Source organism: Bos grunniens, chromosome 10, assembly GCF_055505025.1.
Source record: "Bos grunniens cultivar Pamir isolate PY7600 chromosome 10, Bosgru_T2T1.0, whole genome shotgun sequence".
Classification (NCBI taxonomy): domain Eukaryota; kingdom Metazoa; phylum Chordata; class Mammalia; order Artiodactyla; family Bovidae; genus Bos; species Bos grunniens.
In genome coordinates, this window is record NC_141174.1 from 90,776,311 (window position 1) to 90,803,285 (window position 26,975).

Consider the following 26,975-nt stretch of genomic DNA (forward strand, 5'->3'; position numbering starts at 1 on the left):
AGAAATAAATCAATAGCTTACTCCTTCTGTACCTGGAGATCCTAGATAGTACTGTGTTATACCAACAGGTATACATCGAAAAGCCATAAGCGCTACTTAGAGAAATATGTATATTCTCTATTTTACTCTCATATTAATTTATTACATTTCTTTAGTGGTTCCAGGACAGGATGACTTAAAAACACCAAGGCTTCTCAGGGGACAGCGCCCTGCTCTACCCAGGCCGACCAGCAGGGGACGGTGTAGGTGGAGGTCTCCTTCCGCGGGCTCCGGCGCCCTAGACGCAGAAGTTGGAGAAGTGCAGTGAAGAGGCGGAGCCAACCGGAAGGGGCGGGGTCACCTGCGAACCTGCCCTTCCAGGGAGGCTCTTCTCCCTCGCCCCGCCCCTTCCCCCGCCCGGGCGGCCATGGCCATTCCCGGCATCCCCTATGAGCGACGGCTTCTCATCATGGCGGACCCTAGAGATAAGGCGCTTCAGGACTACCGCAAGAAACTGCTGGAGCACAAAGAGATTGACGGCCGTCTCAAGGAGTGTGAGTGCACCTTTCTTTCCACGTAATCTCGTACCTGGACCCGCTTCTGTCTCTGCCGAAGCGGAGGCCTTTTGCCGAGTTCGGCAACCGAGTCCCGGGGATGAGAAGGCCTCAGTCCAGGGACAAGGCGCTTTGTCATTCCGCCCAGTACTTGGGAAGCCGAGCCTTTTCGGGCGTGGAAATGATCTAGTCTGGTCCAGGTGACATACAGAACATCCCCAGTTCTGAGATAAAAGTGGAAAATGACCCGACAAAGAGTGGGGAAGAAGTTGGTCAGAGATGTTTCCCAGGTTGAAGTGCAAGGAGTGCAGTATTGGTGGAGCCCCGGAACCCGGAGCGCGGAAAAGACTTGAGTCAAAGAAGCTCAAGCAAGAGATGAGATTCTAGGGGGATTGGCTTGTTAGTGGAGTAGAAAACCGAACATGGGGTTTAAGGGATAAGGCGTATCAGTCAGAGTAGCCCTTTTCATCTTTACTCGTGTTTTGAATTGTACTGCATTAATTACACGTTTCCCTTACCTCCTGAACTAAATAAAAGAGTTGCATTTTTTTCTTAATGCACCGTCACCGACGTAATAAATGAAAACCTTAACCATACTTCTGTGGAGCTTTATTTAGGTTAAAAAGCCAGAGGGTAACAGTGCATGTAAATAGATGAAGTGAGGAGGGTCTAACTCTTATTCGGATTTGTAATCTCAGATTCGGAAATGTCAGAAGGTCAATATCTGTTAAGAATGTTACCTAAAATGTGCTCAAAGAAGTAAGTATTGCCGATCAAGAAAATAAAAATACGTGCTTTCTCTGTAATATTTCGTTTTGAAACATGTCATCTACAAACAGCATTGTTACTTTTGTGTGGTTTGATTCAGTGGATATAAAATATATGTAAAGTGAAACAGACAAAAATTAAGATTTGGTGGCTTAAACTCGCGAAGATTACTTAATTCAAAATGTTCAAATTATATTATTTCAGTAAGGGAACAATTAAAAGAACTTACCAAGCAGTATGAAAAGTCTGAAAATGATCTGAAGGCTCTACAAAGTGTTGGGCAGGTAGGTAATGGAGTTCGGGATGTAGAGGGTGATGGTGATTTATTTTTTTAAGCTCTTGGCAAAAAATAATGCTCTCTTTTTTCTTTATTAGATTGTGGGTGAAGTACTTAAGCAGTTAACTGAAGAAAAATGTAAGTGTATTAGATTGTTAGTAAAGAGAAAAAGAGCAGGGTTACCTCCTTTCTGTCACCAGCTTTGAATGCTTATTGCTTAAATGATTATAATGAAGGTGGATGATATTCTTGCATAGACTGAGTTTTCTTTCAACTCTTGTCTTTTGGAGAACAGAAATAAAACTCAACGTGCCATCAATGTGGATATATTTAGTTTTTACTTTCTATGTTTCAATTTGTTTTTTCATTTCTTTCTTCCCCTTTAGTCATTGTTAAAGCTACAAATGGACCGAGATATGTTGTGGGTTGTCGTCGACAGGTAACATTTTATATTTGTATAGTGCTTCATAATTGACAAAAGTGCTTTGAGATAAGTTATTTAATTTTCCAGGTAGGCAAGTTAGAAATTATGCCCATAACTCCCGAAGGTGGCTTGTTCAGATATAGCTAATTATTAGCAAAGCCTAAACTCAAACCATGGGAGAAGGCAATGGCACCCCACTCCAGTACCCTTGCCTGGAAAATCCCATGGATGGGGGAGCCTGGTAGGCTGGGGTCCATGGGATCGCTAAGAGTCAGACATGACTGAGCGACTTCACTTTCACTTTTCACTTTCACGCATTGGAGAAGGAAATGGCAACCCACTCCAGTATTCTTGCCTGGAGAATCCCAGGGACGGGGGAGCCTGGTGGGCTGCTGTCTTGGGGTCGCACAGTCAGACATGACTGAGCAACTTCACTTTCATGCACTGGAGAAGGAAATGGCAGCCCATTCCATTGTTCTTGCCTGGAGGATTCCAGGGACGGGAGAGCCTGGTGGGCTGCCGTCTTGGGGTCGCACAGAGTCGGACACGACTGAAGCAACTTAGCAGCAGCAGCAAACTCAAACCATGGATTTGACTCCTGATGAAAGCTCAGCCGTGTCCGACTGTTTGCAACCCCATGGACTATACTGGCTATGGAATTCTCCAGGCCAGAATACTGGAGTAGGTAGCCTTTCCTTTCTCCAGGGGATCTTCCCAACCCAGGGATTGAACCCAGGTGTTCCGCATTGCAGGCGGATTCTTACCAGCTGAACTGTCCTGGTAGTCTACTTTTCTGCTTGATTGCATTAGCTCAGTCAACTCTACACACAGAGAAATCAAAGAATCTTAGAACTGAAAAATAATTCAGATTATTTTATTTTAATGTCTCTTTTTGAAGAAGACTTAAAAGTATTAAACCTTATAAATTGCATTTTAAACATTCAGAAATATTACTTATCAACTTTACTATAGGTTGAATTGATTTTGTGTGAATTGGTTTAGATTAGAATAAGCAAATGGCAACCCACTCCAGTGTTCTTGCCTGGAGAATCCCAGGGACCTCGGAGCTTGGTGGGCTGCCATCTATGGGGTCACACAGAGTCCGACACGACTGAAGTGACTTAGCAGCAGCAGAATAAGCAAATTGAGATAACTCCAAGTTTTATTTTGCAGTCAAAAACTGACAAATAGATTTGAATTATTTAGTAACCACTGAAGCCAATTTATGTACTACTCTATTCTTTAGGAAATGCCTTTAGCAGATTTTTAAAAACTCATTGGAAGAGCTTTCTCTGAGTATTTGTTATATCAGGTTCAGGTTTTAAAACATTGACCCGACATGACTATAGAATGGAATTTTACCCAGGGACAAGGTTCAGTCTTAAGATTTTGCTTACATATAAGTGGGATGATATTTTCTAAATCAAAATTTTAGATGCCTAATCCTATAAAGAATATTTATGTCCCTTTCAGGACCCTTTGGATGCCAGAAGTTGGCATTTACAGATATTTCATGATTATATGAGGGCAATAGAGCATTTGAATGCTGAAAAATATTAGAAAGGCCAGAGTATATATTGCCTATAGATATAAATGAAATAACTTCTTATTGATCTCTGTTTAAGCTCTTGTTTCAAGTACAGTAGTCCCTCATCCGTGGGGGATATGTTCCAAGACTCCCAGTGGATGCCTGCAACCTAGGCATGTAACCAAACCTATATGTGCTGTATTTTTTCCTATATATACATACTTATTATGATAAAGTTTCCATTTATAAATAAGGGAGGGGGAACTACTGTATCTGGGAAATACTTTTAGTTTAATCCATTATATTAAACCTAGTATTTAGCTTGCTCCCACTTCAAGTTGCTCTATCTTATCCAACTCTTCGCAACTCTGTGGACTGTTGCCCTCCTCTGCCCGTGAAATTTTCTAGGCAAGAAAACTGAAGTGAGGTGCCATTTCCTCCTCCAGGGGATCTTCTGACCCAGGGATTGAATCCATGTCTCCTGCATTTCTCTCCTGCACTGGCAGGCAGATTCTTTACTATTGAGCCACCAGGGAAGCCTCCCACTTCATTTTAACTGGCACTAAATCCTAAACCAAGCACTCTCTGCAAAATTCTGTGAAAAGTGTTCAGTAATTTGTGTGATTCTGAAATTGTATTAACAAGCAGTTTTCTAAACTATTGAAAAGTAACTCTTTTTGACAAACAGCCTGAGCATGATTGAATCTCTTTGGATAGATTCTATCCAGTTCTACCCAAATAAGTTACACTGCCTAAATATGCCAATAAATTATTTAGTATGATTCAACTTAACATAAAATATATTTACCGTGGTCTCTGACATGTAGCAAAGGCATAAATGAAGGTTGCTGGGATTTTTTTTATTCTTTAGGATTTTACTAAATCTCTAGAGGGAAACAGTGCATTTCTCCCTTATCTACTGTGATCATAGAGTATATTCTTCTCAAAACCATAGTTTTTAAAATAAATTTAATGGACGTACTTGTAAGATGCTTTCCTTTCTTTCTTCACAAATGTTCACTAAGGAATCTGTATATATACTTTGCTACCAGTTTCCAAAGTCAAAAGTCAGTGCCTAAATCAAAATGATGAGCAAAACTATTAAATAGTGAGCCTTTGAAAGTAAAATATTGCAGTCAGTTCCTGCTTCAAAAACAAAGTCGTTGCCTCCTCAAATTTTGTGTATTAGGGGTTTCACAGTGAGACTGCACAAAAGGGCACTTTTTTAAGAGGCAGAACTCCATGTTGTTTATAATCTAATATTAGTGTTCTCTCTGAAGGGTAAAAATGATTATTTGGCTTCTAACTATGCTCTTGTTAGACTGTTATACCCCCTTTCAAGTGTTTATGTGACACTTTCTGTTTTATAAAATTAGCTTGACAAAAGTAAGCTGAAGCCAGGAACAAGAGTTGCTTTGGATATGACTACACTAACTATCATGAGGTAGGTATCTTATACTATTTAGTTAACCTTTTATTGTCATGGAGGGAAGATTTTATCCAAAATAGATGCTTCCTGAGATCACTGAATATTTTGCCACTTTTCTGCTTTTATTAATTTCAGATTAGTTTAAACATGATTTTATAAGATCTCCTACACGTTCTTGTATAAGCAAATCATTTATACTCTTTGTAGGCTGAGACAAAATACATCTTTTAAAAGAAAAGTACACACTTTATCATTACAGATATTTGCCAAGAGAAGTGGATCCATTGGTTTACAACATGTCTCATGAGGACCCTGGGAATGTTTCTTATTCTGAGATTGGAGGGCTATCAGAACAGATTCGGGAATTAAGAGAGGTTGGTAGTGTATGCTTTGTTCTCTGAACTTACCAAGGAATAGTACTGGTTTTAAAATGCCTGAAGGCCAGAGCCTGTGGTGTCTGGGTCTCTGGAGCCTGAGCGGCAGTCGGGAGGCTGAGAGGCAGATGGCAGCGCTACCAGCTCCTCTCCCTGCCCTACCTCTGTCCTAGTGGCCACGCCCTACCTGTGTGGTGGTAGGTGGGCTGTCTGTTAAGACGCATCATGTACATTTGTATCAAAAATAAATAAGTGACCATGAAAAAGAAATACCTGAAGGAAGGGAGAGGATGTAAAATTACTTTGTCCAAATAATGTTTACTGAATACTATACAAATAGTATTTTTGCTGAGAGAAAAATAGCTCTGAAGCTCTAGCTATAAAAATTACAGGTTTTTGTAATTTGGAGATAATTTGATGTTAGAAAAATCTTACCCTTTTTTTTTTTTATGACAAAGAAGGGGAAAAAAACTAAGAATAATTGACATATACTGAATATATTAAATAATGGATATAATCCAATGCTCATGCCATCTGTTAGTTTGATTATCTTGTAATTTACTTGGGTTGGAGCACATTTGGATGGTGTGTGTAATGTAGTTTTTTCCCATAACCTCGTTATACTATTATCCTTATAATAGAGTAAGTTATCTGTGTCTTACATATTTTATTTTGTTAAAACTGTTTACTGTCATTTAAGAAAAATACTGGCTTTGGATGGCTTAAATGGTGTGCTGTTGTCCATGGGGTCGTAAAGAATGGGGCACAGCTTAGCGACTGGATAACAGAAACAATTAAGTTCTTAGGTGAAGAATCAAATCAGGATTGCCTTGCTTCACAGCACAGATAGCTTCTTAACATTTCTCTTTTAAGCAGATTAAATTGTCGTATTGATTTCATCCTAATTTAGGATGGAGATACTCAGGAATGAATTTGGTTAGTCAGAAAAGCTTACATTATCTGATTTCAGCACTTTAAATTTCCTCGAACTCTTATTAAAGGTACAGATTCATAAGCTCTCTGCATGGTTTTGATGTAACGGATTAGGGGTAGAATCCACAGGAATTAGCATTGAAACAAGCATTCTGGGGGCCTTGCGTTACTGTCCAGTGGTTAAGACTCTGTACTCCCAGTGCTGGGACCCTGGGTTCCAGTCCTGGTTGGGAAACTGAAATCCTATGTGCCTCATGGTGTGGCCTAAAACGCAAAAATAAGCAAGCATTCCAGATGATTATGAAACCAAGCTTTTTTATTTTTTTTTTTTAACCATACTTGAGGAAGCACTGGCTTAAGCATAAATAAAAGCCTGTTATTTTCACTTAGTAGTTAATGAAAGGGCAGAGAGAGAACTGGTGCTTCATGAAACACTGAAATCTTTTACAGTGGTTTGCTGCATCAGCCATAGGAGCAGAATCTCTCTCTGTGTCTTCTCCTCTCTCTCACACACACACATACACACACACCACAGACATGCAATCCGTTTTCCATCTGCAGACAGTTGAGAATATTAATTACACACACACACCATGGACATCTGTAGACAGTTGAGAATATTAATTAAACACACACACACACAGTCCATGAACATGCAGTCCCCCTTTCCATCTGCAGACAGTTGAGAATATTAATTGCCCACAATTTTGGTATGTCTTAATCATACCTTGGAGAAGGCAATGGCACCCCACTCCAGTACTCTTGCCTGAAAAATCCCATGGACGGAGGAGCTTGGTAGGCTCACTTTCATGCATTGGAGGAGGAAATGGCAACCCACTCCAGAATTCTTGCCTGGAGAATCCCAGGGACGGGGGAGCCTGGTGGGCTGCCGTCTATGGGGTCACACAGAGTCGGACACGACTGAAGTGACTTAGCAGCAGTAGCAGCAGCAATCATACCTTAAGTGCAAAACTACTCAAAAAAGTTTCTCTCTCAAGTTACTGGTAAACAGTGGCAGACTTCATTTTCGGGGGCTCCGAAATCACTGCAAATGGTGACCACAGCCATGAAATTAAAAGACACTTGCTCCTTGGGAAAAAAGTTATGACCGACCTAGACAGCCTATTAAAAAACAGAGACATTGCTTTGCCAACAAAGGTCCATCTAGTCAAGGCTCTGGTTTTTCCAGTAGTCATGTATGGATGTGAGAGTTGGACTGTGAAGAAGGCTGAGAGCTGAAGAATTGATGCTTTTGAACTGTGGTGTTGGAGAAGACTCAAGAGTCCCTTGGACTGTAAGGAGATCCAACCAGTCCATCCTAAAGGAAATGAGTCCTGAATGTTCATTGGAAGGACTGATGTTGAAGCTGAAACTCTCAATACTTTGGCCACCTGATGTGAAGAGCTAACTCATTGGAAAAGACCCTGATGCTGGGAAAGATTAAAGGCGGGAGGAGAAGGGGATGACAGAGCATGAGATGGTCGAATGGCATCACCAACTCATTGGGCATGAGTTTGAGTAAACTCCAGGAGTTGGTGATGGACAGGGAGGCCTGGCATGCTGCAGTCCATAGGGTTGCAAAGAGTCGGACATGACTGAGCGACTGAACTGAACTAGTTACTCGGACTGAAGAGTTTAAATTGGACAGTCAAATCCTCACCTTTTTGGTCCCTCACTTTGCTTTCTTTGAATCAGTCTTAGGGCATTGAGCTGACTGTGGCTCAATAGCAAGGAGAGATAAGGGAAAGCCTTCCTCAGTGATCAATGCGAAGAAATAGAGGAAAACAACAGAATGGGAAGGACTAGAGATCTCTTCAAGAAAAATAGAGATACCAAGGAACATTTCATGCAAAGATGAGCACAGTAAAGGACAGAAATGGTATGGACCTAACAGAAGCAAAAGATACTAAGAAGAGGTGGCAAGAATACAAGAAAGAAGTATACAAAAAAGACCTTCATGACCCAGATAACCACGATGGTGTGATCACTCACTTAGAGCCAGACATCCTAGAATGCAAAGTCAAGTGGGCCTTAGGAAGCACCACTACGAACAAAGCTAGTGGAGGTGATGGAATTCCAGTTGAGCTATTTCAAATCCTAAAAGATGATGCCGTGAAAGTGCTGCACTCAATATGCCAGCAAATTTGGAAAACTCAGCAGTGGCCACAGGACTGGAAAAGGTCAGTTTTCATTCCAGTCCCAAAGAAAGGAAATGCCAAAGAATGTTCAAACTACTGCACAATTGCATTCATCTCACACACTAGTAAAATAATGCTCAAAATTTCCCAAGCCAGGCTTCAACAGTATGTGACCCAAGAACTTCCAGATGTTCAAGCTGGATTTAGAAAAGGCAGAGGAACCAGAGATCAAATTGCTAACATCCGTTGGATCATCAAGAAAGCAAGAGAGTTCCAGAAAGACATCTATTTCTGCTTTATTGGCTATGCCAAAGCCTTTGACTCTGTGGATCACAACAAACTGTAGAAAATTCTGAAAGAGATGGGAATACCAGACCACTTGACCTGCCTCCTGAGAAATCTGTATGCAGGTCAAGAAGCAACAGTTAGAACTGGACATGGAACAACAGACTGCTTCCAAATCAGGAAAGGACGTCAAGGCTGTATATTGTCACTGTGCTTATTTAACTTATATGCAGAGTGCATCATGTGAAATGCTGGGCTGGATGAAGCACAAGCTGGAATCAAGATTGCTGGGAGGAATATCAATAACCTCAGATATGCAGATGGCACCACCCTTATGGCGGAAAGTGAAGAAAAACTAAAGAGCTTCTTGAAGGAGAAAGAGCAGAGTGAAAAAGTTGGCTTAAAACTCAATATTCAGAAAACTAAGATTATGGCACCCTGTCCCATCACTTCATGGCAAATGGATGTGGAAACAGTGAGAGACTTTATTTTGGGGGGCTCCAAAATCACTGCAGATGGTGACTTCAGCCATGAAATTAAAAGACGTTTGATCCTTGAAAGAAAAGCTATGACCTACCTAAACAGCCTGTTAAAAATCAAAGACGTTACTTTACCAACAAAGGTCCGTCTGTTCAAAGCTATGGTTTTTCCAGTAGTCATGTATGGATGTGAGAGTTGGAATGTGAAGAAAGCTGAGCGCTGAAGAATTGATGCTTTTGAACTGTGGTGTTGGAGAAGACTCAAGAGTCCCTTGGACTGCAAAGAGATCCAACCAGTCCATCCTAAAGGAAATCAGTCCTGAATGTTCATTGGAAGGACTGATGTTGAAGCTGAAACTCCCAATACTTTGGCCACCTGATGTGAAGAGCTAACTCATTGGAAAAGACCCTGATGCTGGGAAAGATTGAAGGCGGGAGGAGAAGGGTATGACAAAGCATGAGTTGGTTGGATGGCATCAACAGTGCAATGGATATGAGTTTAAGAAAGCTCCAGGAGTTGGTGATGGACAGGGAAGCCTGGCATGCAGCAGTCCATGGGGTCACAAAAAGTCGGACACAACTGAGCAACTGAACTGAATTAGAACATTAAGAGCAGAACTTATGGTTTTATTAAGACTATGACAAATGGCAACCTCAGAAAATTTTAAATAACATTTCTTTCAGTGGCAATTTTATCATTATTTTTGTTGTATTCAAATGCAAAATAGTGTGGATCTTTTTGGGATTTTTTTGCTTAACTGATTTCTTGTATAATTTTTTTGTTGATGCAGAGGTTATATTCAGTGAAATTATAAATGTACAAGTGTTTAAATGTACAGCTCAAGTATGTTTTGACAGGTTATATGCCTGTGCAACCATCACTTCTGTTAAGGGTGTGGTTATTTTAACAAGTGTGTTAAATAAGTAGTACAAATTACCACATGCTTTTTTTACAAAATGAGTATTTTTATGTATTTATTTGACTGTCCTCATCTTAATTGTAGCATGCAAGATCTAATTCCCCAGCCCAGCCTTCTGCATTGGGAGTGTGGAGTCTTAGGCACTGGACCACCAGGGAAGTTCTGCCACATGCTTTTTAATTAATTTTTAAAATATTTTAAGCTCTTTAGATTTAAGAGATATCATCTGCCTGATAAAAGACCTCTAATATAAATGGTTTTGTATAGCACCGAATTCTAGATCTTTTATGAATTATGCATGTACGTAATAGCTCATATTGTACTTAAAATATTTGAAAGTATGTTAAAATGTTAACTAACTGTTTAAGAACCTGTAACTTCTTTTCCAGGTAATAGAATTACCTCTTACAAACCCAGAATTATTCCAGCGTGTAGGAATAATACCTCCAAAAGGCTGTTTGTTATATGGACCACCAGGTTGGTATTAAGCTTCATCTGTCTCAGTATGAATCAATGAATAAAACAATAAGATGGAAATATTTAATGTTGCCATTTCAGCCTTCATTCTGTTCAGAGTAAGGAAGCAACTGGAGATGTGTGTCTATAATTTTATTAGGCTTGCTTAGTCTTACGTTTCATAAGTATATATCTTAACATGTTGTGTGATTCTAGCCAGTTTTCCCATGTGGTTCACAGACCCATGGGTATCCCAGAGATACTTTCAGGGCATCTGCAAGGTCAGAACTTACTCTTGTAATACTAAGATGTCAACACAGTGAAAAAGGCAGCTAACATCTGTGTTGATGGTACAAGGCTGCTCATGATGTAGCATGAATCAGTTAAGTCAGTGGCACAAAATGTTACAATAGTCATTGTCTTTGTGGCCATTCAACATGTGCAGTATGAAAAGAGGCCAGTTTCACTTTAAAATGTCCTTGATTAACTGGTAAAAATATGAACTTTTGATCCTTGAATAATGTCTTGTATTTTGTGAGGAAATGGAAAATAAAGTACTTCTGTTGCGTTCTTAATAGGGTAGATATCTCCAGGAAAACCATTTGTGCTGTTATACAGTTGCCTGCTGAATTCGCTGCTTTTCACAGAGTGCCATTTTACTTGAAAGAAAAATTTACAATTAATTATCAGACTGGTTATTGGTAACCTTGCAAATATTTTTTAAAAAATGAAGTTAGCCAATCATGTTAAACAACTGACCCCATCTGTAACCATTGATAAAATTGGAACTTTTCACATGAAAATTTTTGAAAACTTTATATCTGGTACTATGAGCTTGACAACTTTTTCAGTGTGTTAATACAGGACAGGATGAGATTGGTGATGTTATTAGCAAATGTGATTTTTTAAATATTGTATAATGGAAAATGCCAGTATTTGGAAGATTTTAATAACCCACTGAATCAGTAGTTTCCAAATAGCCAATACTTACTATTACAATATCATACCAAAGTAAAGATCCACTCAGTGTGCAGTATAGACTAATGGATTTTAATATGCAAGTTTCCATCATAGTTTGTTAGTACGTAGGGTTTGGTATATTTCTAGAGTTATGTATTTGGTTGGCTTAAAATAAAATTAGAAAGGATATTTTGAATAAAATGGAAATTCTGTTCAGGACTTAGCCTCCTTTTGCAAAATTTACTATTCAAAGGATTACATTCTTAAAAGCTTTTGAAAATTTATCTTATTTTCCCTCAAATTTATATTACTTTTCAAAAATTACTTCTTTTTTTATTCCCAGGTACAGGAAAAACACTCTTGGCACGAGCTGTGGCTAGCCAGCTGGATTGCAATTTCTTAAAGGTAAAGGGAAGATTCTTTGTGTAGTTGTTGAAATTAAATTTGAATTGTCTTATGTTTACCTTAATGTTTTTCCTTTAATCAGGTTGTATCTAGTTCTATAGTAGACAAGTACATTGGTGAAAGTGCTCGTTTGATCAGAGAAATGTTTAATTATGCCAGGGACCATCAGCCATGCATCATTTTTATGGATGAAATAGATGCTATTGGTAAGAATAACAGTTTTTAAAATTTATTTTAAACTTTACTTGAAAGTGTTAGGAAAACTTTTTTTAATCTAAAAGAAAATTTTCCATCTCTTTTCACCTCTAATTGCAACTTCTGTGAAGTAGCAAGATGAATGTTACTGTTTTTTGGTTCTTAAAGTTTAACCAATCTTAATAAATAAACTTTAACATTGAGAAAATGAGAAACATACCAAAATCAATTCTATCAGTATAATTTTTGTTAATTAATTTTCATCTTAATACTTTAAACCCTAGAACTATCATTTTCATATTGTTTTCTTAAATGATGCTTAAAGAGGAAGAGTAACACATAAGTTTCCATATCATTATTTCAGGTGGTCGCCGGTTTTCTGAGGGTACTTCAGCTGATAGAGAGATTCAGAGAACTTTAATGGAGGTAATATTTGGTAAAAGTGGTTTAGAAGAAAATCAGTATTTATAAAATGAATAAGTATACATTGGATATTTGAAAGTCAAAATATGTACAATGGTTTAAATGAAGAATGCACTTACATATGAACTTAGAAAATATTGCCAGGAATGAGCACTTTTCTGTGGCACAGTCTCTAGTAAGAAAATGAGTCCTAGAAAACAATAGGGATATCCACAGATTTTCATTTGATTTATTGCTGGCTGTACTGTTCTGTTTTTTGAGCAGACTGGCCATTTAATATTTAAATTGTATATTGTATTTATGTTGTGAATGTGATCTTGTATTAGTTTTATAAAGATATTTTACAAGTGGCAAATATATTAAAACTGATAACAGTAAATGAGTTGTGATTATGTCTTAGGCTATTCTGAAAATTACTAATACTTTGCTCTATTGTTGACAACGAAAGAAAGCTAAAATTGTTTTGATTATTGAAGATGGATGCTGGGATATTGAAATGTTTATTAAAGCTTTTTCCCACTTTTAAGTTCTGTGAAAGTGATGGCAAGATTTTAAACACATTTTCCAACTTCTGTAAATAGATAGGTAGCATAGGTAATACATTGTCAGTTTGTGTCTTAGTGGGGATATTGGAAAACTGTTTTTTATAAATGTTTCTGGTCTGCTCAGAATATACACAGTAGTTCAAAATTAGTTGTAGAGTCTTTTAGAAGCCTTAAATTGAATTATTTTTAAAGCAACACATGCTAGTTTTATTCATGTAGCTGATACGTTATTAGCTAACATTTTGGGAATGTTAGACATGTTGACATGAAGAAATAGACATATTGTTAGATTAGCTTTGTTTTAAAGATGTTATTGAATGCAGTTTTTTCCAGCATTTACTCAAGAAGACTTTAGAAATCGAAGGAAATATATTAGGTGTCTCAGTATTTCTATGTATAATAGAATTATTTGAAAAGATATTTAATGGATTTATTATCAGATTTGTAGAAAATCATTGTGTCCAGTTATACTAATGTAAATTTTATATCTGGCATACCATAAGCACTTGAAACATTAGTTATTATTTTTACTTTAAAATTAATTCTATCAAAAAATTCGAACATTGGAAATCAGAGCCACATAGTTTAGTTTCATAATTTTTGATTAGATGGATGCCTTCAGATTTATTAGACCTAGTCTGAAAGCTGTAGAAAGGTGTATAGTTAAATAATCTATCTTGGAACTTTTAGCATGAAAGATATATCCCTTTATGTAAGAAAAAAATATTCCATCAAATGATCATTCTGTACCTCATATATCTATCTGTAAGCAATACATTTCATGGCTTTAGGCATATAAAAGTTCTGTCTTGAGTTTTTTAATGGTTGGGATATTTTATAAAATGTATCTTTGATTTATATTCACAAATACATTCTTAGCTACTGAATCAAATGGATGGATTTGATACTCTGCATAGAGTTAAAATGATCATGGCTACTAACAGACCAGATACACTGGATCCTGCTTTGCTTCGTCCAGGCAGATTAGATAGAAAAATACGTGAGTTAAATTTCTTTGCCTGTTGTCCATTTCTCTTCGTCTATGTCTATTCTCTATCCCAAACCTCCTCCTCACCCCCTACTCTATTTAACAAAGAAAAAACCTGACTGTAATAGAATTTTTTATAATTTTCTGATTTTCAGATATTGATTTACCAAACGAACAAGCAAGGTTAGATATATTGAAAATCCATGCAGGTCCCATTACAAAGCATGGTGAAATAGGTAAGGAAATAACTTATTTTTTATATATTCACATTTCGTAACCGTGAAGCAAAATACTACTGGATATTACCGATAGTCTACCAAATTGAGTTTTAGATTCAGGAAACACGGTGGTCTTGAATTCAGCTAATAGTTATTGAGCATCTGCTCTATGCTGAGTTGTTCTAAGTGCCTAGGATATAGCAATGAACAAAACAGACACGTTCCTGCCATCATATGACTTGTCAGGAGAGACAGGTGAAGTGAGTAAAATATTCAGTTGACTCTTGAGCAACGTGGGATTGAACTGTGTGGATCGGCTTATATGGGGATCTTTTTCTCTAGCAAATGCTGTAGTACTACCTGACTGGCTTTGGTTGAATAAACAGATGCAGAATCATGGATATGGAAGGCTGACTATAAGTCATGCACAGATTTTCGATTATGCAGAGAGCTAATGCGTATACCCTTTGTGTTCTTCAGAGTCAGCAGTCTAGTATGTTCAGTTCAGTTCAGTTGATCAGTCATGTCTGACTCCTTGCGAGCCCATGGACTGTAGCACACCAGGCTTCCCTGTCTATCACCAACTCCTGGAGCTTACTCAAACTCATGTCCATCAAGTCAGTGAAGCCATCTAAGCATCTCATCCTCTGTCATCCCCTTCTCCTCCCGCCTTCAATTTTTCCCAGCATCAGGGTCTTTTCCAATGAGTCAGTTCTTCGCATAAGGAGGCCAAAGTATTGGAGTGTCAGCTTTAGCTTCAGTCCTTCAAATGAATATTCAGGACTGATTTCCTTTAGGATAGACTGGTTGGATCTCCGTGCAGTCCAAGGGACTCTCGAGTCTTCTCCAACACCACAGTTGAAAAGCATCAATTCTTCGGCACTCAGCTTTCTTTATAGTCCAACTCTCACATCCATACATGACTACTGGAAAAATCATAGCCTTGACTAGACGGACCTTTGTTGGTAAAGTAATGTCTCTGCTTTTTAACAGGCTGTTTAGGTAGGTCATAGCTTTTCTTCCAAGGAGCAAGTGTCTTAATTTCATGGCTGCAGTCGCCATCTGCAGTGATTTTGGAGCCCAAAAAAATAAAGTCTGTCACTGTTTCCACTGTTCGCACATCCATTTGCCATGAAGTGATGGGACTGGATGCCATAATTTTACTTTTCTGATTGTTGAGTTTTAAGCCAACGTTTTCACTCTGCTCTTTCACTTTCATCAAGAGGCTCTTTAGTTTTTCTTTGCTTTCTGCCATAAGGGTGGTGCCATCTGCATATCTGAGGTTATTGATATTTCTCCCAGCAGTCTTGATTCCAGCTTGTGCTTCATCCAGCCCAGCATTTCACATGATGCACTCTGCATATAAGTTAAATAAGCACAGTGACAATATACAGCCTTGACGTCCTTTCCTGATTTGGAAGCAGTCTGTTGTTCCATGTCCAGTTCTAACTGTTGCTTCTTGACCTGCATACAGATTTCTCAGGAGGCAGGTCAAGTGGTCTGGTATTCCCATCTCTTTCAGAATTTTCTACAGTTTGTTGTGATCCACAGAGTCAAAGGCTTTGGCATAGCCAATAAAGCAGAAGTAGATGTCTTTCTGGAACTCTCTTGCTTTCTTGATGATCCAACGGATGTTAGCAATTTGACCTCTGGTTCTTCTGCCTTTTCTAAATCCAGCTTGAACATCTGGAAGTTCTTGGGTCACATACTGTTGAAGCCTGGCTTGGGAAATTTTGAGCATTATTTTACTAGTGTGTGAGATGAATGCAATTGTGCAGTAGTTTGAACATTCTTTGGCATTGCCTTTCTTTGGGACTGGAATGAAAACTGATCTTTTCCAGTCCTGTGGTCACTGCTGAGTTTTCCAAATTTGCTGGCACATTGAGTGCAGCACTTTCACAGCATCATCTTTTAGGATTTGAAATAGCTCAACTGGAATTCCATCACCTCCACTAGCTTTGTTCATAGTGATGCTTTCTAAGGCCCACTTGACTTTGCATTCTAGGATGTCTGGCTCTAAGTGAGTGATCACACCATCGTGGTTATCTGGGTCATGAAGGTCTTTTTTGTATAGTTCTTCTGTGTATTCTTGCCTCCTCCTCTTAGTATCTTTTGCTTCTGTTAGTTCCATACCATTTCTGTCCTTTATTGTGCTCATCTTTGCATGAAAATCTTCTCTTGGTATCTAATTTTCTTGAAGAGATCTCTAGTATTTCTGATTGTATTGTTTTCCTCTATTTCTTTGCATTGATCACTGAAGAAGCCTTTCTTACCTCTCCTTGCTTTTCTTTGGAACTCTGGATTCAAATGGGTGTATCTTTCCTTTTCTCCTTTGCCTTTAGCTTTTCTTCTTTTCTCAGCTATTTGTAAGGCCTTCTGAGACAACCATTTTGCCTTTTTGCATTTCTTTATCTTGGGGATGGTCCTGATCTCTGCCTCCTGTACAATGTCACGAACCTCCGTCCATAGTTCTTCAGGTACTCTATCAGATATAATCCCTTAAATCTATTTGTCACTTCCACTGTATATTTGTAAGGGATTTGATTTAGATCATACCTGAATGGCCTGGTGTTTTTCTCTACTTTCTTCAATTTAAGTCTGAATTTGGCAATAAGCAGTTCATGACCTGGGCCACAGTCAGCTCCTGGTCTTGTTTTTGCCGACTGTATAGAGCTTCTCCATCTTTTGCTGCAAAGAATATAATCAATCTGATTTTGGTATTGACCATCTGGTGATGTCCATGTGTAAAGTCTTCTCTTGTGTTTTTGAAAGAGGGTGTTTTCTAAGACCAGTGTTTTCTCTTGGCAAAACTCTGTTAGCCTTTGACCTGCTTCATTTTGTACGCCAAAGCCAAATTGGCCTATTATTCCAGGTATCTCTTGACTTCCTACTTTTGCTTTTCAGTCCCCTAAAATGAAAAGGACATCTTTTTTGATGTTAGTTCTAGAAGGTCTTGTAGGTCTTCATAGAACCGGTCAACTTCAGCTTCTTCAGCAGCATTGGTCGGGGCAGAGACTTGAATTACTGTGATAAAAGAGATCATTCTGTCGTCTTTGAGATTGCACCCAAGTACTGCATTTTGCACTTTTTGGTTGACCATGAGGGCTACTCCATTTCTTCTAAGGGATTCCTGCCCACAGCAGTAGATATAATGGTCATCTGAGTTAAATTCACCCATTCCAGTCCATTTTAGATCACTGATTCCTAAAATGTTGATATTCACTTTTGCCATCTCCTGTTTGACCACTTCCAATTTGCCTTGATTCGTAGACCTAACATTCCAGGTTCCTATGCAGTATTGCTCTTTACACTTTCAGACTTGACTTCCATCATCAATCACATCCACAACTGGGTGTGTTGTTTTTGTTTTGGCTCCGTCTCTTCATTCTTTCTGGAGTTATTTCTCCACTGATCTCCAGTAGCGTATTGGGTACCTACCGACCTGGGGAGTTCATCTTTCAGTGTCCTATCCTTTTGCCTTTTCATACTGTTCATGGGGTTCCCTTCTCCAGTGGACCATGTTTTGTCAGAACTCTCCACCATGACCCGTCCATCTTAGGTGGCCGGTACACTCATGTGTCAAAGTTCTTTGATTTAGACAAGGCTGTGGTCCAGATCAGTTTGATTAGTTTTCTGTGATTGTGGTTTTCATTCTGTTGCGCTCTGCTGGATAAGGACAAAGGCTTATGGAAACTTCCTGATGGCAGAGACTGACTGAGGGGGAAACTGGTTCTTGTTCTGATGGGTGGAACAAGCCCTGGGACAATGCTCAGTAAATCTTTAATCCAATTTTCTGTTGATGGGCTGTGTTCCCTCCCTGCTGGCTGGCCACACTATGGTGGAGGTAATGAAGGTGGTGGTGACCTCCTTCAAAAGGTCCTGTGCACGCTCTGCTGCACTCAGTGTCCCCGACCCCACAGCAGCCACCGCTGACCCATGCCTCTGCCAGAGACTCCTGGACACTCGTGGGCAAGTCTGGGGCAGTTTCTTGTTGGGTCACTGCTCCTTTGTCCTGGGTCCTGGTGCGCACAAGGTTTTGTTTGTGCCCTCCAAGAGTCTGTTTCCCCAGTTGTGTGTAAGTTCTGGCAGCTTTATAGTGGGGTTAATGGTGACCTCCTCCAAGAAGGCTTATGCCATACCCAGATCTGCTGCACTCAGAGCCCCTGTCTCTGTGGCAGGCCACTGCTGACCTGTACCTCCACAGGAGACGCACAGACACTGTTCTGGCTCAATCTCTGTGGGGTCTCTGGGTCCTGGTGCACACAAGGTATGTTTGAGCCCTCCAAGCGTCTCTGGTTGTATGCGATTTGATTCTAAACGCAGTTTTGCCCCTCCTACCGTCTTGCTGGGGCTTCTCCTTTGCCCTTGGACGTGGGATGTCTTTTTGGTGGAAACCAGCATTCTCCTGTCAACAGTTGTTCAGCAGTGAGTTGTAATTTTGGAGTTCTTGGAGAAGATGAGCGTACGTCCTTCTACTCTGCCATCTTGACTTGCCTAATAAATAGTTACTGGATGATGATAAGTAGTATGGAGAAAAATAAAGCAAGAAAAGGGGAATAGGTAATGTCAGGAGCAGGTATGAACATGTATACAGTTTTGAATGGAGGTAGGGAGGGGGAAGCATAGGGAAGGCCTTACCAAAGTGATTTTTAAGTAGTGACCTAGAAGAATATTTGGGGAAAGATCATGCAGAAGGATCATCAAGTAAGAAGACCTTGAAGTAGATGCATTCCTGGGCCAGCATTGAGATCAGAGTGTCTGTGGCAGAGTCAGTGGGACAGTAGCAAGTGAAGTGGGCTTCCCTGGTGGCTCAGCAGTAAGAATCTGCCTACTATGCAGGAGAGGTGGGTTTGATCCCTGGGTTTGCGGAGATTCCCCTGGAGAAGGGCATGGCAACGCACTCCAGTGTTCTTGCCTGGGAAATCCCATGGACAGAGGAGCCTGGGGGGCTACAGTCCTTAGGGTTGCAAAGAGTTAGACACAACTGAAGTGACTTTGCAGCAGCAGCAAGTGAAATAAATCATAGAAGTAATGGGAATCAGGTTGTGTAAAGCCTTACTGAGGCCACTGAGTAGGAACTCTGGCTTTTGTTTTTAGTGGTATGGATACCATTGGAGGATTGTGAGCAGAGGAATAAAATGACCTTTTTATTATTTAACCTTCTGTTGCAGAAAATTAGAAATACATAAAAGTAGAGATGAGTATAATCTTATCAAGTATTAATTCCCCAGCTTCAGTAATTAACTCTTGGCCAATCTTGTTTCATCTGTAATCTCTTCTACCTCTTAATTTCCCTTTGGCTTTTTAAATTCCAGGCATTATATCATTTGTAAATTTTTCAAATTTCACTTACCTTAATTAAGATCATTCTGGCTACAACTAGAGGGACAAGGATATAAACAAGAGGATCAATAACGTTATTTCAGTAATGCAGGCAAAAGATGATGGTGGCTTGGTTTAAGGAGGCAGCAGCATCTTTTGTACTAATGTGATTCTGGACATATTTTTAAGATAGAGGTCATAGGACTTGCTAATGAATCAGATGTAGAGTGTGAGCTAAAGAGAAGAACCAGGAATGACATAGGTTTTTGATTCATGCAACTGGACAAATGGAATTGCCATCAATTAAATTTGAGGTAAGACGGGAAAGATTAAGTTTTAGAGGGAGAATGAAGAATTTTATTCTGGCAGTATTTAATCTGAGATGCCAGTTAGATAGCCAAATAAAGATGTTGATTAGTAATTCTTGGTGCATCAGTAGTTCATTGGAGAGGTCTGTGCTGGAGCCAGAAATATGGGTAATGTCAGCATAAAAATGGTTCTAAGGAAGTGACCATGGATAGAGAAGGGTTTTAAAAACTGAGCTAATTGCAGCATTAAGAAGTTGAGAGGAAAAACCATCAAAGGAGACTGAGAAAGGATAGTCACAGAGGTAGGAATTAACCAGGAGCTGGTGGTATCCTGGAAGATAAATGAAGAAATTATTTTAAGGAGGGACTAATTTCCTGTCAAATGCTGACAGTGGGCCTGATAAGAAGAGTTCTGAGATTGATTTACTAGGTGAGGATCATTGGTGATCTCAAGAAAAGAAATTGGAGTGAGAGCCTTATGCAGATGGATGTCAGAGAGATGAGGACATGAGGCATTGAGTTTAGACACTTCTTTTAGGACTTCTTTAGCAAAGGGGAGAAGACACGGAGGTGCAGCAGAAATGGAGAATAGGAACTGGGGGAGTTTTCTTTAAGATGGAGGAATTTACAACACTTTTTTTTTTTTTTTTTTTGCTGATGATAATGATCTAGGAGAGAGAGATAAGTGAAGACTAATTGATGAATTGTCTATGTGATTTCAAATAGAGATTCACATATTCTAGATTGCCTGACAAGGATGTCTTATCACAGATTTTCACATTGTAGTAGCCTTTGTTGCCTCTTTTCTTCCTATCCTTCATCAAGTCTATAATTGCTTACCCTAATCAGCAGCTCTTCAAGTCTCATATGGACAGAAAGGTCATGTAGCTATTACTGATATCATAGATCTCACCACTTGTAACTTTCACAGAAACCAGAAAATGTAGCCAATAGTCATGCTAGCATTTAAAATTGTGTGTGGTAAAATGATGTCTGATGACTTATTTTTGGTGTAGTTTGTATTTATTTTAATGATTCAATTCCATTGTGGTTACAGTTGGTTTTGAATGTTCTGAATTTGTTCAAATTAGATACTTGGTTACAGTTTTAGAGTCATAACTTGACAGATACGTGAAGTTCACATGTGTTTAATTGTGTCTCTGTGTACAAACAGGTTAAGATGCTTTCAGATCTTGATTGTTTCTTGGTTTTAGAGTTTTACAAGTACATTTATTTCTGCTTGGTGCTGGTTTACTTAACAGAAGTATTGCTTTTAGTTGTTGATATTGTGGAATATTGACACAGATGTTGCCTAGCTGACTTATTTCAAAGCAAGCTCTTAAGTTAAATTTTCTATATGGTCATAAATCAAGTAAAGGTCTACTGTAACTATTTTTTTTTACAACTAATTTCCAGTATTTTTCTTAAACAGATTATGAAGCAATTGTGAAGCTTTCAGATGGCTTTAATGGAGCAGACCTAAGAAACGTTTGTACTGAAGCAGGTAAGGCTTTAAAGTACAGTTTTTACTCTTGATTTTGATTTGTTTAATTTACTAAAAATGTGCTTGTGTTTGTCTAGATGCAGAGCCTGGACTTTGCAAGGTTTTGAGTGCTTGTTATTTTCTGGGAATTGATTCCAAGAAGTAGGAGAGAACAGGGCAAGTGAGATGCGAAGAGGGAAGGCTGTTACAAGGGTACATCGCTAAAGTAACTGTTGTAGGCAGGAGGTGTTTGATTCTGATGAAGCTTCAGAGAAACATACAGAATTCTTTCCAGGATTGTCTGGCTGAAATATGGGAGACCAGAGCATTTATTTACCAGCTCTTATCCTCTATTCCTCCATGGGATGAGATCCCCTTGGGAAGGTTAACTTCTTGGCACTTAGAGATGCCTCTGGGTAGGGTATGGAAAAACATGCATGTGATAGCATGCTGTCCCCCTGGAGTAAGTCTGAGACCGTTCAGAACTGCCACGCCTGCAGAAACTCAGCCGGGCCAGCACTGGGGGTCACTCCATCCACTGCGAAATGGTTGACAGGCCTTCTGACACTGGTCAGCCAGTAGTTCAGTTTCAAAGCTGGATTTATGAGTTTTGTGTTCATGCAGTTTGTGGAAATGTAGTAGTTTTTTAGTATGATTTTCTCTGTGAATTGTGTGATTTTTATTTCTGGTACCAAGTGGCTTTAAAACCCTATAGAGTCACTTAGATTTGTCCTCCACACAAAATTTTTAATTAAAATTAATATCTACAGTATATTTTAGACTTTCATAGGTTGCATATGAACAGTTTTTAAGTATTACAATATGTGATTTCCTCTTGTTTTCATTTTACCTTTAGCCTTATTTTTACGTTTCTTGTAAATTCACCAGTGTTTAAAGAGGCTGCTCAGACATGCTTCTCCATAGGAGTATCTTCGGGTATACTGTGAATTAGTATCTAGATCAAAATCTGCAGGTCCAGAAACTCTGAGTAGAAGTCACAGTTAATCATGCTCACAAAGACTTACTAATAAGCCAAAATATTGAGGTAAACTCAGTAACCTACACTAAAAGCAAACTAAAAGTGAAGTCGCTCAGTCATGTCAGACTCTTTGGAACCCCATGGACTCTAGCCTACCAGGCTCCTCCGTCTATGGAATTTTCCAGGCCAGAGTACTAGAATGGGTTGCCATTTCCTTCTCCAGGGTATCTTCCCAACACAGGGATCGAACCTGAGTCTCCCACATTGCAGGCAGATACTTTACCAACTGAGCCACCAGGGAAGCCCACAACTTAAATTATGATTCATTCTCCTTTCAGAATCTACATTGGACCAAATTATTGGAAGATTATTTTGGTGAAACTGAAATCTAAACAAAAGCAGTATCATAATCTTAAAAGCTGATACCATTAAGTTATATTCTTTCCCCCACATTTTTTAAAGTTTATTTTTAGCTGTTTCCCAATAAAGAACTGTAACTTGTGTGTGGATTAAAATTTAAGCTTTTTATGCTTCTCATATGGAGACAAACTGAATTTCTTTGGTTTTCTTTTTATTCAGCTTCAAATTTTTTTTGTTAACATATCTTTCTGTGAGTTAAAATATATTTAATTCAATTATAGTTGTCTTTTTCCATTCAGATCCTGAGATTATCTTTCTTTTTGAGAATGTATCTCAGATTCACTCATTCACTAAAAATTATTTGGAAACAGTAATATGCACAGGGTTTGGAAAAATAGCTTGCTTAATTAAATTACAGCCTTCTAAACAGGTTTTAAAACTTCACTATTAAAAAAACTAGTCATTTCCATTCACCTAATTTCTGAGGATAGCACAGAATAACTATTGCCAAGATTTCTTATATAGAAATCTTAAAAGGGAAGACAGGAAACAACCCTTGAAATTTTCTATTGCAATCCAGTCATTTAATGTTAGTGAAAATTCAGTATAAGCAGATTCTCAGTGAAAATAGTAGTAGGATTCATTTATTTAGTAGATTATTTTACCAGTTTTAACTTATTATGAAATTAGGTTTGTCTAAAAATCTGGGACCTACATCTATGACACAATTAACGTTTTTTAAAAACACATACAAACCTTTACCTCCTTGTCAAGTAGTATTTGACAAGTAACGTGTCAAAATTTGAAAGCAAAAATTGAATTGTGGTATTTGAATTGTGAAAGTCATATTATCAATTTGTACATGAAAAAGGTAAATTTTCTTATATGAATATGCCATTGGCTTTTGTTAAAGCCCACTATTGACTTTAATTCTTATTCTCTAAGTTTTTGATTATTAACAAGGAAAAGATATCAAAATTACTGGAGTTGTTTTGTGTTTTCCCAAACCATAGATGGGAGAAGGCAATGGCAACCCACTCCAGTACTCTTGCCTGGAAAATCCCATGGACAGAGGAGCCTGGTAGGCTGCAGTCCACGGGGTCACAAAGAGTCGGACACGACTGAGCTACTTCCCTTTTACTTTTCACTTTCATGCATTGGAGAAGGAAATGGCAACCCACTCCAGTGTTCTTGCCTAGAGAATCCCAGGGATAGAGGAGCCTGGTGGGCTGCCGTCTTTGGGGTCGCACAGTCGGACACAACCGACTCGACTTAGTAGCAGCAGCAAACCATACATGTGCTTCCTCCTTCCAGGGGATTGCTGCATGTAGAGTTAGGAAAGAGCTGCCTAAAATGTGTATGTATGTATTGTTGATACTTGGGTTTTGTTCACTGGCTGACTGGTGACTCAGACGGTAAAGCATCTGTCTGCAATGCAGGAGACCTGGGTTCTATCCCTGGGTTGGGAAGATCCCCTGAAGAAGGAAATGGCACCCCACTCCAGTACTCTTGCCTGGAGAATCCCATGGACGGAGGAGCCTGGTAGGCTACAGTCCATGGGGTTGCAAAGAGTCGGACACGACTGAGTGACTTCTCTTTTACTTTCACTTTTGTTTTTTCAAGATGCCATTGGATACAGGGACTATGTGAGCTGGAGTTAAGTATCCAGATAATTTTCTCATTGTTTCCTAATTTTTGGTTTGGAAAATAATGCTCACTATAGCTATGGAAATTAGTTGAACAATGATAGTGGTTTTTAACAAATTGGAACTGCTTGCTGAGAAGTAGTACCTCTGGGTTCCTTCACATTTATTCCATAGAATAATATTACATTATTTACTTTTCTTTTAAAGGTTTTTAAATTGAGATATAGGTTTAATTGATATATAAACTAAATTGACATTTAGTCTCATGTGTACAACATAATGATTATTTGTATATATTATGAATGACCACCACAGAAAGTCTAGTTAACATTCTGTCATCACACATAGAAAAATATTTTTCTTGTGATCTACTGTTAGCAACTTTCAAATATAAAATGCAGTGTTAATAAGTATAGTTACCATGCTGTACATCTCCAGGACTTACTTTTTTAAGTGGAAGTTTGTACCTTTTGACCACCTTCACCCATTTCACTTACCCTTCTTCGTTATTTTATAATAAATAATCACATATTAAATATAGCTTCATTATTTTATAATAAATAATCACATATTAAATATAGCAGTCATGTTGTTTTATTCTCCACAGGTATGTTTGCAATTCGTGCCGATCATGATTTTGTAGTACAGGAAGACTTCATGAAAGCAGTCAGGAAAGTGGCTGATTCTAAGAAGCTAGAGTCTAAATTGGACTACAAACCTGTTTAATTTACTGTAAGGTTTTTGATGGCTGCATGACATCTACTGGCTTAATTTTAAAAAAGTTAAGGAAAATAATGTATTGGCAATGATCTCATTAATAGCATATGAATAAAAATGTGTATGAATAACATTGTAAAAATTAGTAATTCAGTAATTCTGCTTTTAAGAAGTACAGAGGAAATTTGTATGTTTGTTAATGTTGCATTTATTGCAGCAGAAGTCAGAAGAGTATGTTGAAGCTTTTTGTATTTGCTGTGTGAGTATTTTGTAAAACCTTGAAAATGGTTTGACATAGTAGTACCAGGGAGCATTTCTTATGACTTATTTTATATCACTTGTTTTCCTCATCCTAAAAAGTTTAATAAAATCTGTTTAATTTAGTTCTCCTACAAATATTCTTGTCTTTTATAAGACTACATTTACAATGGTCTATTAGGTTCTTTAGTAAGTATAATAAACTAATAACCAAGATGAAGTTGTATTTAGATTGTAGATTTTTGAACTTTAAAACAGTACCTACACTCAGTGTTCAAGACCATTTTATTACATGTAACATAGGTGTGTATGTGTGTGTGAGAGAGAGAGAGTCTATATCTGTATATCCCTCCTTCCAGAAAGTATTTATTTCTTTGCCTACTATGATTAGGCTGTATGATAGTTGATTGATATCGTACATGCACATCCATACCTTTTTTTTAAGATTATGATTAAAAGTAATGTTTGCTATTAAATGTGACTTGGTTTTCTTGATTTTTGTAAGATGATAATTTCCTTTTGAGGAGGTTTGTACACTCTTCTCAGAAAAATTTACACATAGGTACACACAATTTTGCATATATTAAAACTTACAAGATGTATTATTTCCCAAGCTCACCCATGGACTCCATAGGTATCTATGGATACCAGGCTCAGAGTGTCTGATGTAGGGGATGTTGATGTCAGAAGTGTTCAAAACAAAAGTTCTGTTACCTATACACAATTCTTTCTCATATTATGTGGCAATTAAAGCTTTAACAAATTACAATAGGAAATCATCATTGGGCATCAATTAAGATTATGTTATTAAAGGTGCAGTTAAAAAAAAGAAACTGTCTTCAGTTTAGTAAACACTGAAGAAGTGAGTATGACTCAGGTAAGTATAAAATCATTCTTCTAATAAAAAACTTGCTAGCAGAGTAATATGTACCTTTTTATAACTAAAAGAGAACTGTTTATAGATAGTGATAAAGAAAATGGAGCCCTCAAACTAGCCATTTAATACTCAAAATTAAACAGTTCTATTTCTCTATATATTTAGCGTGTTTCATAAATATGACTATAAAAAGTAATAGGATGTCAGGTTTCGGTCAAATAACAATGTGCTCTTTTTTATTCTTTCCATTGTAATTCGCAGTTCAGTTATTGAATGATTTTCTCACTTTTTTACTTTAGTGGGGGGGGGTGGAGTTTTTAAAAGAGTAAGTTTGGTGTACAAATCTTGAATGTTTTAAGTGTGGGTTCTTCCACTAATTTTCTTAATTTTCATCTGTTTAAAAAACAAAAAAGATACCATTATCTCCCTAGGCCCAGAGAAAGTGTTATATACCTGAACTTTATAAACAATATAGTATTAACTGATTCAAACTCCTTTTAAAAAGATATCGAAAGCCATGTAGTTTATAGTTTACTAAAACGTTGAAGTCTAATCTTAAAATTAAAGAGACCTTCAGTATTATGTACAAATTAGTGAGCTATCAATTTTTCTTACTTAAGATTTTTTCTTGATATTTTCCAATTGTCGTATTCCCAAGTATTGTTAAAAGTACACCGTTTCGATTTGCTTAAAAGTGATAGTGTTTCATTCTCTGTGTAGCATTACATAATTTTCAGGTGAACTCTT

At 38.1% G+C, this 26,975-nt stretch overlaps 1 protein-coding gene across 3 annotated transcripts; it reads left to right on the plus strand.

Annotated features, from left to right (window-relative positions):
* The first annotated feature begins 394 nt into the window (after window positions 1-394).
* Window positions 395-25,827, plus strand: PSMC6 (proteasome 26S subunit, ATPase 6). 3 transcript variants are annotated; one of them, XM_086323060.1, is made up of 14 exons: window positions 395-533; window positions 1,506-1,585; window positions 1,677-1,716; window positions 1,965-2,017; window positions 4,907-4,974; window positions 5,219-5,333; window positions 10,478-10,565; window positions 11,848-11,909; window positions 11,992-12,115; window positions 12,469-12,530; window positions 13,952-14,072; window positions 14,216-14,296; window positions 21,341-21,412; window positions 24,984-25,827. In XM_086323060.1, exons 1-14 carry the CDS (start codon window positions 407-409, stop codon window positions 25,100-25,102), a joined length of 1,212 nt encoding a protein of 403 aa, XP_086179186.1. In that variant the 5' UTR covers window positions 395-406; the 3' UTR covers window positions 25,103-25,827. The 3 variants fall into 3 exon arrangements, with proteins under 3 accessions (XP_086179186.1, XP_086179187.1, XP_086179188.1); XM_086323061.1 differs by having other exon boundaries at window positions 24,170-25,489; XM_086323062.1 differs by lacking the exon at window positions 24,984-25,827 and adding an exon at window positions 22,709-24,952.
* Window positions 25,828-26,975: the final 1,148 nt, after the last annotated feature.